The sequence below is a fragment of the Microtus ochrogaster genome, chromosome 7 (genome assembly GCF_000317375.1).
Source record: "Microtus ochrogaster isolate Prairie Vole_2 chromosome 7, MicOch1.0, whole genome shotgun sequence".
NCBI classification, from domain to species: Eukaryota; Metazoa; Chordata; class Mammalia; order Rodentia; family Cricetidae; genus Microtus; species Microtus ochrogaster.
In genome coordinates, this window is record NC_022014.1 from 77,714,148 (window position 1) to 77,729,088 (window position 14,941).

General features: G+C 49.9%; 1 protein-coding gene across 1 annotated transcript in view; it reads left to right on the forward strand.

Moving 5' to 3' along the window:
* Window positions 1–8,943, forward strand: part of Ttyh2 (tweety family member 2) — a 45,308-nt gene extending 36,365 nt beyond the window's left edge. Inside the window, exons 11-14 of the mRNA XM_005350681.2 lie at window positions 762–904; window positions 1,502–1,687; window positions 2,398–2,476; window positions 7,195–8,943. Coding sequence (XP_005350738.1) covers window positions 762–904; window positions 1,502–1,687; window positions 2,398–2,476; window positions 7,195–7,269 — 483 coding nt within the window. The 3' untranslated portion in view covers window positions 7,270–8,943. The remainder of the gene's footprint in view (window positions 1–761; window positions 905–1,501; window positions 1,688–2,397; window positions 2,477–7,194) is intronic.
* The last annotated feature ends 5,998 nt before the right edge of the window (window positions 8,944–14,941 follow it).

The following is a 14,941-nucleotide window of genomic DNA, read 5'->3' on the forward strand; positions in this document are numbered from 1 at the left end:
TAGGGGGTGTGTTCGCCTCGGGCTAATGTTTGCAGGGAGGAAGGAAGGAAGGGAAGGAAGGAAGGAAGGAAGGAAGGAAGGAAGGAAGGAAGGAAGGAAGGAAGGAAGGAAGGAAGGAAAAGCCAGATATGGTGGCACACACTTTTAATACTCAGAACTTAGGAGGTAGGGGCAGGTGGATTTCTGTGAATTCCATTCCAGGTTAGCTAGGGCTACATAGTGAGATCCTATCTAAAAAATACCAAAACCCTAACCTCACATAATACAATAATGCAAAGCACACTAGGGGTATGTGAGTACCTCGCCCCCAAGCAATGTATGAGTCAATGTATGTCAACATCTTCCACAACCCATATAGATTTAGAATAAACACATATGCTATGACCCATGTATGCCCCCCACACACATCGTATACACTTAGACATAAGATAATAGACTTTTTGAAAAAACTAATAAAGTTATGGATGTAACCTGTTTCCAATTCTACAACTAGTCACCTCCTCATCTGTCGAGTTGGAAGTCAGCCTCCAGTGTCCAGCACACAGTAGGAGGCCAGCAAATTCCTGTAGAGCAGTCTGTCCCAAGGAGTCCCTCAAGTGGCTCTAGAGTGGGAACCCTAAAAAGCAGTGAACTGTGCTTTGGGTGGAGAGCAACCAGAAGATGGTGGGTGAAGGCAGGAAGGAGAGGGGCTTCCAGGGAAGGGCTCAGAATCTAGGCTTTGCCACCTATCCCTCTGCAATGGCATGTCCCTGTTTCCTTAGGACTACCTGGATGCCCTCACTGGTATCTGCTATGATGGCATTGAAGGCCTTCTGTTCCTTGGTCTCTTCTCCATCCTGGCTGCCCTGGCTTTCTCCACCCTGACCTGTGCAGGACCTCGAGCCTGGAAATACTTCATCAACAGGTAGGGTACCAGAAAGGTGGCCCCCTGCAGCATGGAGGCTTTCTCTGTAGGGGACACCGATGAGCTAGTACCTGAGACAGAGGAGGGCAGCAGAGGGTGTGGCAGGCTGGATGGATTTTTCTAAGGATTAAAATAGATCCCCGCAAAAGTAACTGGGCCAAAGATGGTGACAACCCTCCTGATACTGCTCTGTATCCCTTGCTCTGCTTCCTAGGCAAGACTTTGCAAGGTGACGTGATGAGAGGGAGGCCCCAGAAAATAGCAGGGAGGGTCAAAGATGTTATTGTTAAGATAGAACCTGTAGGCTCCTTATGGAGAGAGCCAAAAATGAGATTTCAGGACCTTACGGATGGATAAGATAGGGTGAGTGGGTCACCTCCCCACCACCGTGTCTGCAGCCAGTATGGTACGCTACCTGGAAGAGGTGGACATGGAACTGGAGTCAGGTGGAGTAAGTCGTACCCCTCAGGGCCATGCTTTTGTAGTTGCTAGAGAAGATGTATACGGCCCGAGTATCCTAGGAAGAGAGATTGGGGTGCATAATAGGACCTTGAGCCTCATCCCTCGTGGCTGACCAACTTCTACATCTTGTTCTAGGGACAGAGACTATGACGACATTGATGACGATGACCCTTTCAACCCCCAAGCTCGGCGCATCGCAGCCCACAACCCAGTGAGGGGGCAGCTACACAGTTTCTGCAGCTACAGCAGCGGCCTTGGCAGCCAGTGCAGCCTTCAGCCTCCTACCCAGACCATCTCCAATGCCCCTGTCTCCGAGTACATGTACGCACAGTAGAGCCCTCCCAGCCCCTGAGTGAGGTTGGGTTTATAGACAGAGTGGTCCCCAAAAACACTTGCGGGAGGTCACACATCAGAGGTCATGGGTTGCCTGATAGGAGACCCCTCCACAGCCATGTATGCTGGAGAAAAGCACGCTACAGGTGTCAAGATGTGGACTTTGGCCACAAGCCCTCAGGTCAGTCCCAGGCCTGAGAAGCTAAACTTCTCCACGCCATAGTGCTCCTGGCATCCGTCCTTCATTGGTGGTCTCTTCCCTGGTGCCCCTGGAGCAGTGGTTCTCAACGTGTGGAGTATCAGATATTTACATTACGATTCATAACAATAGCAAAATTAGAGTTATGGAGTAGCAATGAAATAATTTTACAGTTGAGAGTCACCATAGCATGAGAAACCATATAAAAGTGTCAACAGCAGAAAGGTTGAGGACCACTGCCCTAGAGCGTTCTTTCCTTTCTATTTTATTTATTTATTTTAAATTTTTGAGGCAGTCTCACGCTGTAGCCCAGACTGTCTTCAACCTCCCCATGTGCCGGGATTACAGGTGTGAGCCACCACCCCCCAGCTCTTTTCCCTTTATTGTCCTTCCCACAATCCCTCCATCATACCCACCTCCACCTGCCACCACCACCACCCTCGGCTTCCATGAGCACAAGTTCATGCACACACTCCTGATCTCTCCTCTCGGCCCACAGGAACCAGGCCATACTCTTTGGTGGGAACCCACGATACGAGAACGTGCCACTCATCGGGAGAGGTTCCCCTCCGCCCACAGTGAGTATTCCTTCTGTGGTGGCAAAGTCCCTATCAGGGACATAATCAAAGATAAAACCTGTCAACACAGCGCGTGATCCCCACAGAGATAGAAAAGAAGACAACAGCTTTGCTGTCCAAAAGGTATCAAAGCAGGCTGCCTCACGTGCCACGGGACATAAAGACACAACAATCTCATCCTGTTAGATGGCCTACCAGGCATGGCCCACTGCACAGCTGTCCTCAAGATAAATGGCCTCTGTCCTCAATCAAGAGGACCAGCAAGAGCATTTGTCCCCCTGGCCCATCATAAATCCACCCCGTAGTTAGAGTAACATGCTTGGCTGGTCATTGTTTTCACTCAGAGGGAAAAGCAAATTTCTCATACGTGCCATAGTCAGGGGCCCCTTAACTTATGTATAGCCAAGGCTGTCCTTGAACTTCTGATGCTCCGGCCCCTACCCCCAAGTGCGGGCTTCACAGGCTTGCGCCTCCCGTGGCTTATGTAGTAGTGACTTAGAGACTGCACCTTTAAAATCCCATCCTGCCTTCTGCTAGTCAGCTTTCTAGACCTTTCTTTCTCCCTCCAGCTGTCAGGCCCCAGTGACACAGGCTGTCTTTATTATTAATCTAAGCCAAACATGATTTGGGAAAATCTGCTGCAGGGAAAAAGGAATTAATCGCTATACTGCGATTGTAAATAAAAGGGATTTCTAGGTTACCTTCTGTTTGAGACAATCAGGCCACTCGCCAGGTCCTCAACCAAGGTAAACAACAGCTGACCTTATTTGCAAGGCTGGAGGACAGAACAGCCCTCATTGCCTTGGCAAAGGTGATTACCAGCTGTCCCATCTCAGCCAGCCTCAGAGGAAGAGTCCCATCCTCTGCCCCTGCTGGGGATATCTGGAGAGATGGGTACTGATGCTGTTGTCCATGGAAACCGGCAGGATGAGGATGTGGAACACATCTCAGGGAACACAGCACAACTGGCTGCCCTCCACCCCACATGCCGTCTCTGAACTCTCAGCCCAAGCTGTGAGGTGGAGAGGGTTCTGCCTGTGCCTCCACCTCCCTCCAGAGTCACCAGAGTGGGTGAGTGAGAGGAAGCAAGGCCGCCAATGACTCAGCCTGGAAAGTGTCTTCCCCTTAGTTCTGTCTCCACAGAATCTCTCTTGTGTTTCCAGACCCTTTCCTAGACCCCAGCAAAAATAACTCAGGACGATTGTGAAGATTCCTGAGTTCAAGATCTTCACTGTCTTTATCTTCAGCTCTAAGCTCTCCCATCCCATAAAACAGCGGTATTCTTGTAAGCCCTGAACGGGGTGGTATTGGTGCTGAGACTAGAACTCGGGACCTCACACATCCTGTCTACCACCAGGCTATACCCTCAGCCCCAAGAGATGGGCTTCACAGATAGCAAAGGACCAAGGAGAGCAGAAACAAGGAACGGAATTCTGATTGGTCTTTTCAAAGTTCTGTCTTGTAAAAGAGATCCTTGTAGTTCTTACTGTTGGGTAAGGATTAAAGCAGAGGGAACCTCATGATCACCTCGCTTGAAACTGACCCATTTCGAGGAATCCTGGCTGTTCTCACTCATGTGGCACTTTAGCGTGAGTGACTCCATCTTGATTTTCAGTCTGGCCCAGTGCAGGACTCAGGTTCGATTCCTGGTCCAAATCAGTGACCCCTTGTCATTTTCTTATAATAATAGTTGTAGAGTTTGTGTTTTGTTTTGGTTTTTTGGTTTTTGATTTTTCGAGACAGGATTTCTCTGTGTAGCTCAGGCTGTCCTGGAACTCTGTAGACCAGGCTGGCCTCGACCTCACAGAGATCCGCCTGCCTCTGCCTCCAAGTGCTGGGATTAAAGGCGTGCACCACCACCACCTGGCTTTGCCTCTGGCCTTTTATCGTTCTCTGTTCTCTATACGTTTCTTTACTTCTTACCCCGTGGCTGGCTGTGTAGCTGGGTGGTTGACCCCTGGAGTCCTCGCTCCTCCTCCTCTCATTCCTTGATCTCCTTTCCTCTCTCTTCTCTGTTTAGTCTCTCTGCCTGCCAGCCCCGTCTATTTCTCTCTCCTGTCCATCTATTGGCTGTTTAGCCCATATTAGATCAATCAGGTGTTTTAGGCAGGCGCAATAGCACAGCTTCACGGAGTCGAACAAATATAGCATAAAAGAATGCAACACATCTTTAACATTTCACAACAAATAGCAGCACGGGGGTTCTCCTCAGACTCGCTGAAACAGGGAAGCGGCCTGGGAGATTTGAAGTCTAACAAACTTAACAGGCAAGTTTGGGGACTATTGCTTTCAGGGGGTGGGTCTCATGCTTGTGTGTGCACTGGAATCTGGGCTTGTGAAATCTGGGCTGGGACCCAGGCAAAGCTGATGCTGGAGGCCTGGGAGCCACAGTGGAGAGCCAGCACTCTCAGGCTGCCTTGCTCAGCGGTCCCAATGTTCTAATGGACAGGATGGCCCTGTGTGTTGAAGGTGGCCCGTGCGCTGTGGGATGCTTATCTGGCTTCTGCTTGCTAGATGTCCGTAGTATCCCACCCTCAATCTTGCTGTGACAATTGGAGCATCATTAGATATTGTAGGTGTGTCTGAGAGACAAGATCACCTCATGGAGATGCCCTGGGCCACCTGAAGAAGCGCTCCATGTCCTTTCTACTCCTCAGCCTACCCCAAGTGGCATGCTTGCTGTTGTGTGTGACCTAGACCTCAGAAAGTCCCTGGGGTCAGCAGACCAGCAGCAGTCATGAGCTTGTCAAGAAATGTAACATGTCTGGCTGGGTGGTGTGGCATGCACCTTCAGTCCCACCCAGCACTCGGGAGGCAGAGGGAGGCAGATCTCTGAGTTGGAGGCCAGCTTGGTCCACAAAGCAGATGCTGGAACAGCCAGGACTGTTACACAGAGAAACCTAAAAGCCTGTCTCAAAAAAAAAAAAAAAAAAATCACCAAGAAGGAAGGAAGGAGGGAGGGAAAGAAGGAAGGATGGATAGATGGAGGCAGAGTCCCAGGGCCAGAGAGGTGGATCAGTAGCAAATATCACTGCCTCCTCTTGCAGGGGACTCAGGTTCAGTTCTCAGAACCCACATGGAGGCTCACAACACCTGTTCCTCGAGTTGCAGGGGTTCAATGCCCTCTTCGGACTTTTGCAGGCCAGGTACACATGTGGAGCAAATGCACGCACAAATGCAAAACGCTCCTACAGATAAAATCAGTCTAAACATTTTCACAGAAGGAGCAGAAATGCTGCCTCTCAGTCCCATGTCAAGGTCTCTGGTGTTCCGACAGTGTCTGCTGGGTTTGCACGCGTGCCCCAGCTTCTTCAATTCTGGAATTCCCAGAGCAGCACGCTTTAAAACTGCTATTGACAGTTTTAAAAGTTTGGTTTTCTATTTCTGTACCCTACCTAATACAGGGAAAAACAAATCTTGGTGGGTGTGGGCCGAGTGTGGGGATGTTAAAGCCCCCTAGATATTTGAAGGTCCTTGTAGCAGGGGTCTTGTTAAATTATGAATTATTTTAGGTCCATTTTTTTCAAGTGGGGAAACAGAGGCCAGGAGAGGTTAGAAGACCTCCGCCAAGTCCCGGGTAAGATAAAATGTATAGACCGGGACTGGATGACGGTTCAGGCAGGAAAGTGTATGCCTTGTGAGAACCTGAATTAGAGCCTCCAGAATTATAAAAAGCATAAAAATATAAAAATGTATACCTACATAAAAGAGAGCTAGGTGTGGAGTCTGTACTGTAATCTCAACACTGGAGAGTAGAGAAGGGTGAATCCCTGGGGCTCACCGGCCAGCCAACCTCCCCTACTGGGCAGGCTTTAGGTTAATGAAAGACCTTGTCTCAAGGGGAAAAGAAGGGCAGATAGCAGCTACACACCCACGATGCACACTCGGGATGCCTTCGGGCCTGGTTCCTAGAATCTGTGGACCTGCACCCCTCCGTCTGCAGCTGCTAACTGCTCTGAATGTCCCTAGTGCGCCTGATACAGCCCAGTGCTGTGCCTCAGTGAGAGTGCAGCCTGGGGGTGGGGGTGGGAAGAGGAGGATTCCTGCTCTGTGTGCATATGCTAAGCTAGAGGCTAAAGCCTGGGGCCCCCCGAGAGATGTCAGACTTGAGGCATCAGTAGACCTGAAGCTTCTCACGCCACCCTGGTATTCCCCCAAGCTACACGATACCTTGTGATAAAAACACCGTGTCTGACTGCTGTACCTGGCCAGGTTGTCATCCCCTGAGAAGTTCCCGGCACCTTCGATGGTGCAGGTGCCCCCGCTATGTACACAGAGGACTGGCTCCAGGAATCCCAAGGGTACCAAACTCCGACAATGGTCAAGCTCCTCATGTAGAATGATGTGCTATTTTCCATGTAACTGGTGTCATTGCCTCTGAGTGTGGTGACACACACACATAACATCTCTCTGGAGGCTGAGAACAAAAGACCCTTTTGCGTTAGAGCCTAACCTGGCTACATAGGGAGTTCCGGGCTATCCTGGTCTACAAAGTAAGACCCCGTCTAAGCAAATAAGTAACAGAAACAATAGAAGAAAACCAGAAAGTACAGACAAGCGTAATACAGGATTTTTCAGTAGCTTTGATGTGATCCAAAGTTAGTTGAATCCTTGGGTGTGGAACCAGCATCCCCAGAGGGAAAGGCAGGCTGTCTAATTTCAGTTTGACCCAATAGCGAGCTGTACCCTGTTCTCACTGCCCCTCCTCTCCTCCACAGTACTCTCCCAGCATGCGGGCCACCTACATGTCCGTGGCCGATGAGCACCTGAGACACTACGAGTTCCCATCGTAGCAGCTTCCGGGGTACCTGCCGCCTCCTGCCAGCTTGGTTTTCAGCAAATGCAGATCCCAGCTGTGTTTCTGTAACAGAAACTGAAGTTCCCAGACGGGCAGGCTCCTGTGGCAGCAGGGACACTGCTGGTACTCCTGACCAGAGCCACAGGTGGACAAGACCAGCCTCCGGCCAAGCTCTCTATCCTGGGACTCCCCAGGGCTCAGGGCCTGGTTCAGTTCCCCCTTTAAGTCCCACCCTCAGCAGAAGAGAGGAGGCAGTGAGGAGGGGACCACCCGCCGAAGAGCTCCATTCTCTCAAGGTCCTGCCATAGGGCCCCTGGCTCTTGTTAGAGTGGCCCTAAGCCCGGGCCACACCTTCCAGTAGTTACTCTGTCCTCGGTTCCCAGCAGGTGACAATTGGAAGTGTGTTAGGAGAACACGTGGTTCTGGGACCACGCAGACTCTGCCTAGCCCACAGGATAGCATTACGAATACTTCCCAGAGGGGATTGGTGGCTTCAAGCTGGGCACTGCAGTCTGGCCATCTTGGGCAGGAGCAGGGGAGAAAGCCTGCCATGTTCTGCCTCTCTCACCTCCACCAGCCACCTCCATTCCGGAGCCAGGTCTCAGCTGCAGGCAGGGACAGTCTCAGGTATGAACGGACACTTTGAAAGCAGCCAAACTCTTGTTCCCAGTATTTTAAAAACATTTTGATGTTCCAAAGAGTCATACCTCCCTCTCAGGCACCTCAGACCGGCTCAGGTCCTTCACCTGTTTCCAACCCTGCCTCTCACATAAGCCATGCTCCAGATCTGCAGGAGACACTGGGAAGTGGGTTATGGGTTTTTTGTTTTGGTGCGGGCCTTGGCCCAGAACTCACAGAGATCCACCTGCCTTTGCCTCCAGAGCACTGGGGTTAAAGCAGATTTTGCGGGGTGGGGGGTTTTGAGACATGATTTCTCTGTGTACCCTTGGCTGTCCTGGAACTCAATCTGTAGACCAGGCTGGCCTTAAACTCACAGAGATTCACCTGCCTCTGCCCCCAAGTGCTGGGATTAAAGGTGTGCACCATCAAGCCCAGTTCATTTTTTTTTTTTTTAAATAAAGATCACTGAGACAACATGTCCCAGATGACTGAAGAAGGATATTCTGGGGCCCTGTAAAGGGATAGACGTGATAACTAAGAAGGCTGAGGGCTTTCTCTATCCTGAAGAATAGGCATTTCCTGGCTAGGAGAAAATAATGATCCCTGTCCTGCCTGCTGGGGTTAGGCTATTTGGTGCTTCCAACTTTCTGCCAACACAGAGTACATGACACACTAAAGCCCCGTGGCCTTGCACACCCAATCAGGGCCTGGGTGATCGTGTGCGACAGGACCGGTTCCATTTCAGAAGAGCCACACTGTCATCACACTGACAGCTCCCAGCCAAGCCGCCAGGCGCCGGCCTCACTGTGTCTCCTATTAACCCGTGCATACTGTGAGCCGCCTGTCTGTGTCTGTGTCCTGTGCAGATCTTGGGCTGTGACCTCAAGGCATTTGCTTCTAATGTTTCCTCTGCAGCAACGGAAGAACTTTTTAATTTCATGTACATCAAACTAAAACTCCTCCGGGTTCTACAGGAGTCGGGTGGGCAAACCTCTGCTTGAAACGTCTTCGCCCTCACCTGAGCCAAGAAATAAACCACTTCTCTTAAGATGTGCGGTTGATGGCGTTGCTTACTTGCTAAGCTCTGGGGGACTAGCACGGGTCCCCCAGACCCTCTCCACAGAGATCGGGGAGGGAGGGACTACGAGAGGCTCCTCCTCCAGCAGCAGTGTCAGATTTCAGTGAGAGGCGAGGAGGGGGGCTGTGAGGAGCTGGGTAGATGGCTCAGCAGGGAAGAGTGCTTGCAGCTCTTCCAGAGGATCTGAACGACACCCATACCAAGCAGTTCATAATCCTCCTAGCTCGCTCCATCTCCAGGAGATCCACTGCCCTCCCTCTGATCTTCTAGGATAACCACATACATACGATATACACACAGAGAGACATATATACACATACATAGAAACTAAGCAAATCTTGGAGCTGTGGAGATGGCTCAGTAGTTAAGAGCACTTGTTACTTTTGCTGAGAACCCGGGTTCTGTTCCCAGCACCCACATGACAACCCATGGTCCTTGGACATTTCAGTTCCAGAAGTCCTGATGCCCTCTTCTGGTCTCCATGGGCACTCAAACATACATGAAGGAAAACACTCATACACAGGTCTCATTATGTAGCATTGGTCGACCTGGAACTCGTGTAGACCAGGCTAGCCTAGAACTCAATGAGATCTGCCTGCTTCTACTGTTCAAGACCTGGAACCAAAAGCTGTGTGCTACTATGCCCAGCATAAAAACATTTTTTGTTTGCTTTGTGTTTTGAAAGAGAGCTTCTCTGTGTAGCCCTGGCTGTCTTAGCACTCATTCTGTAGACCACACTAGACTTGGCAACTTCTGTCTCCCAAATGCCGGAACTAAAGGTATTCCCACATCTAGCTATGAAATTTTTTTTTAAAAAAAAGGGGGGGGGAAGCTTTGAATGACTATTTCAGGTCACAGGGATCTGTGGCCTTTGCCTAATTTTTGTTTTGTTTTTGTTTTTCGTTTGTGTGGTGATGGGGTGTGTGTGCGCCATTACTTGCGTGTGTGTGTGTGTGTGTGTGTGTGTTGCACATACGCCACAGAACAAAAAACATTGGCTCTTCTGCTCTACCCCCTCCCCAACTTATACCCTTGAGATGGTGTCTCTCAATAGTCTGTCAGCCAGAAACACTCCTGTCTCCCCCACTGCAGCACTAAGGTTACAGGCATGTCACACCTGGCTTTTAAGGTGGGTGCTGGGGATTTGAACTCAGGTCCTTGTACTTACAAAGCAAAAGCTCTTATCTGGCTGGGTGGTGGTGCACACCTTTAATCTCAGCACTTGGGAGGCAGAGGCAGGAGGATCTTTGTGAGTTTGAGACCAGCCTGGTCTACAAGAGCTAGTTCCAGGACAGGCTCCAAAGCTACAGAGCTCTTATCTTCTTATCTGAGCCACCTCCCTAATCTCTGCCTGTAGCCCCTCTTACAGACCAGGGCTAAGCCCCGTTTCTACTCTGGGGTTTCTCCAAAGCTCTCTCTGAAGGTCATCCGTTGCTCATCAGGCTGCTATAGTAAGCAGTCTTTATTGAGTGTTCACCGGGAGCCAGCAATCCTCCCTGGTATTGATATAAATTTTTTATCAGAGTAAATCTATAAAACAGTAGTTCTAAGATCCTGCACTAAGAGTCAGGATCTGGATTGAGGACAGAACCAGGTGTCTTGCACAGAGCCCTAGACCCCATGCTGGGTGACTCTGGTCAGGCAGGAGCTGCCCAGGCTGCGCTCCTCCAGTCTCCATCCGTGGGTCTGTGCTGTGTACTGCCGAGCACCTCGCCTTCAAAGGTTGCTTCTCAGGACAGTCTCTGCTGGCTCAGCAGCCCCCAGTCTGGTGCTTCCCCACTGGCAGAGTGACCTTTCACACCCCTGCAGCTGAGCTTCTGCAACTTCCTGGAACACGCGGAGCTCCTGGGCAAGCTGCTGGACCCTTTGGGGGTGCTTGAGGGGAGAAGCTGAGCGTCACATGCAGATGAGCTCAGCGACCCAGAAGTGGACACGTGCTCCTGTGGTTTTTCCTGGGCTCTGCCGGCCCTGGGGAACCCACAGCCTTGGGTGAGAAGATGAGTAAGAACAGTATGGGAACTCCCATAACTAGTTTGATTTTGGGGGAAAATTGCTTCTCAGCACCCAGGTGACGTAGGCTGTGGGGGCCTTTATGGTCTCTGCTAACTAGATGAAGCTTGAGTTGCAGAAGGTCTGCGAGGAATAGGAAGGCCAGGACTGGAGAGAAGGCTCCGTCTCTCTGCCGCTCATCATCTGGCTGCTCTTCCAGAAGAACTGGGTTCAATTCCCAGTACCCGCATGGTAGATCCCAACCCTCTTTAACTCCAGTTCCAGGAGTGCCAACGCCCTCTCCTGGACACTGTGGGTACTACCTGCACATGGAGCACAGACAGAAATGCGATCAGTACACCCATTCACATAAAATAAACTCAAAACTTTAGTTCTCTTATTTAAAATAAAAATAGAAAGGTGACTCTGAGAGCACAAACCCAAGGGTGGTCACGTCAGCCCTGTGTCACCTCTCTGCCCCGAGAAAGAACTAACTGCACACTAGCTGCACGCCAAGGGAAAGTACGTGGTGGTCAGAAGTCACCCTTCACTGTCCACCGCTGAGCTTTGTCTGACTGTCATCTGGCAGTGACATAACCACTGACCCAGGAAGGGCCAGCTGGAGGAAGAGGACAGCTATGTAGCCTGCTCCCTGGGGGAAAAAGCAGACTCCACAGAGGCTCTCAGTGAGCTCAGGGTTCTCTGGGAACAGATGTCCTAAACCACTGTCCCCAGTGCTTCAGATGGAACCCAGGGCCTTGCTCATGCTAGGTGGCCGCTCTGCCACTGAGCTACACTCCCAGCTCGGCACTCCCTCCTCGCTCCACACCGTGCTCAAGAGGCCAGCAATGCCCACTGCCCAGTCAGATAGGAACCGTCCTTGCCAGCCCCTGTGAGAACGTTGGTCTGTGCCTCCTAACCCACAAAGCCTAACTCTGTGATGGCCCCGTCCTTTCTCTGAATTCTAGGGTGGTAGGGGTGTCTGGGAAGATGTGGTCATGGGCCTGGGGTGGAGTTTCCAGATGGCCATGTAGCAGAACCAGCTCTGATTGCTTGGATACGGGTTAGCTTTTGTGGGCAAGACTCCCATGATCTTGTGCTTCCTTTTTAGCTAGTTCTCTCTCTTTCTCTCTGTGTGTGCATGTGCGTGAGTGTGTGAATGTGTGTGTGTGTGGTGTGGTGTGTGTGTGTGTGTGTGTGGTGTGGTGTGTGTGTGGTGTCTGGTGGTTTTGGTTTTCACTTGAGATGAGGTTTCACTCTATAGCCCTGGCTAACCTGGAACTCAGCATGTAGACCAGACCAGCCTGGTCAGGAGTGCTGGGATTAAAAGGCACCGAACTTGGTCTAGTTTTGTTTGCTGTTTGTTCTGAGACAGTCGTATACAGCCCAGCGTGGCCTCAAATTTAGTGTGGAAGGTTGACCTTGAAGTTCTCATTCTCTTGCCTGTACCACAGAAGTATGGTACTTTACTCCATTTTAAAATTAGAAAAACAGAAAACAAAACAACAAAAAATGGAGAAAGCAGAAGGTAATGGGAAGTAGATATGATCAAAGTACATTTTTTATACATGCATGCATATATGTATGATGAAAATCCTAACCCTGGACTATTAATATACACGGATATAAACCACTAAGAAATCTTTCTGTAGAGGAGTTCTAAGGCCTGGTGTGATGGCGCTTGTAGGAGGTGGCAGCAGGAGGATCAGAAGTTCAAAGCTAGCCTGAGTTAAGTGAGACCCTGTTTTAAAAATGAGAAAGTGGGGGAGGAAGCCAGTGGTGGGGTGTAATGGACTAGGGACCTGCCTGGAGTTTGTCCAGGGTGGGGGCTGATCTAAGCAAAGAATTTCTGTGGCCAGTTAGCTGTGATTGGGTAGAAATCTGAGAAGCTGAGGAAAAAAAAAAAAAAGTAGGACTTTCTGAATAGTCTAATTATATGACCTCATGCTGGCCTCCCATGGTGGTTGAGCTGGACCTGCCAAGAGCTCAAGAGCTAAGAGTGAGTGAGCCAGTGTTGGTTGGCTCTACACAGGTCTGAGTGAGGGGATGGGAGGGTGGTGTGGGGTGGGAAGCCGGGGATAACATCATTGTCATAATAAAAACGATTGAGTCCAATTTCCCCCACCCCCTTTTCTTATCTACACTCCACCCCCGCTTCCCTATCCTCGCGCGTCATCAGAGGGGCCCCAGCTTGCAACCCCAGCCAGCCACGTTGCTCTAGCCTGGAACTGCTCAGCTCGCTCCTCTGGTTCCCATCATGCCCCACCCCCACTCCGGGACTCACTCCCCGCTCCATCCCCTGCAACTCAAAACCACTCTCTAGGGCTCAGTTCCAACCCCATATCCCACATCTTGATGACTCATTCTTTGCCTGGCTTCATCCAAATCTCCAGTGCCCACGCCTGGCCTCAGGTTCACCTCATCCTCCGGAGCCTGTAGCGGCAAGCACAGCGCTGGCCGGGCCGCAATGTGGGCTGGGCTCTCCTTGGTATCTGATGGCGCATTTTCCGGATACCCCAGAAAACTGCCACTGTCCTCCTGCTGTGAAGATGTAGAAAGTTAAACCCCAGAAATGGAAACTCAGGTTGGGGATGCAGTTCACTGGTAGAGCGCTGACCTTTCGGTGGCAAGGCCCTGTTCAATCCCGATACTGAAAGAATGTCTTAAGTCATGGGTCGATTATACAAGAAAGCTTTTAATTGGGGGGTTTGCTTATGGTTACAGAGGTTAGTCCGTAATCATCACGGAAGGAAACATGGCAGCATGTGGGCAGACATGATGCTGGAGAGTTGCATACTGATCCGTAGGCAGCAGGAAGAGAGGGACGCTGGGCCTGGTGTGGATACTGGAAACCTCCAAGCCTACTCCCCACTAGTGACACACCTCCTCCAACAAGGCCACACCTCCTAAGCTTTTCCAGCCAGCTTGCCCAACTGGGGACTAAGCACGCATATCTGTGAGCCTGTGGGGGGCCAGTCTCTTTCAAACCATCACCAGGTACACGATAAATAAATGACCGGTCTAGGGTCCCCGGCTCCAAACGCTCTTATGGCCTTCTGGGAAGTTATATGAGATTCTGTAGCTTTCTTTCTCTTCCAAATAAATCACTGTCGGGCTGGAGAGATGGCTCAGCGGTTAAGAGCACTAACTCTTCTTCTAGAGGTCCTGAGTTCAATTCCCAGCAACCACATGGTGGCTCACAACCATCTGTAATGAGATCTGGTGCCCTCTTCTGGGGTGCAGGTGCACGTGCAGGCAGAATACTGTATATGTAATAAGTAAATAATCTTTAAAAAATTAAATAAATCACTGTCACGCCACCTCCTGAGGAGTCTGCGTGGTCTCTCCTGTAAGATGTGGCACAAGCTTCAATAAGAATGCCCACAGAGAAGGTGTCTGTGTGCTGTGCTTCCTGCACTGGAGCCCTTGTACTTCAGGCCTATGTTCTAAAAACTAGAGTCTGGTCCACCCCCCCCCCCCAAATAGTATGTTTAATACTTACTATGTTAAATAGAGTTTACTAATGAGTCATTGCCATATACAAGAGTATCTGATGCTAATAAAAAAAAAGATGGGTTAATATTCAAGATAAAAAGGTTTCCAGGTTTAATCTGATGCTTATTAAAATTAAGACAAATTCAGCAAAAATAAGATAAAATAAAAAATAAATGCCTGTAACTTCTTAAGATTGGTTCTGGGGATGGTTAAAAAAATTAAAAATATAAAAATAAAGTTCTTCTACATAAATTACAAAAATATAAAAAGACCATAGACTGTGTGGCCGTCAACCTCAACCACTTGCCCTTAGCTCAAAATGCCATAAATTCAAAACCTCGATAATGACTTATATCAAAATTAATGCCAAGCCATGTCTGGCATGACTGACCACAGACTCACACCAAAAACGTCTGTCTGATAAAAAAATCTGTTTTCTTGTATCTAATATAAGAATTCTAAAAATATTCTATACCACATAAAA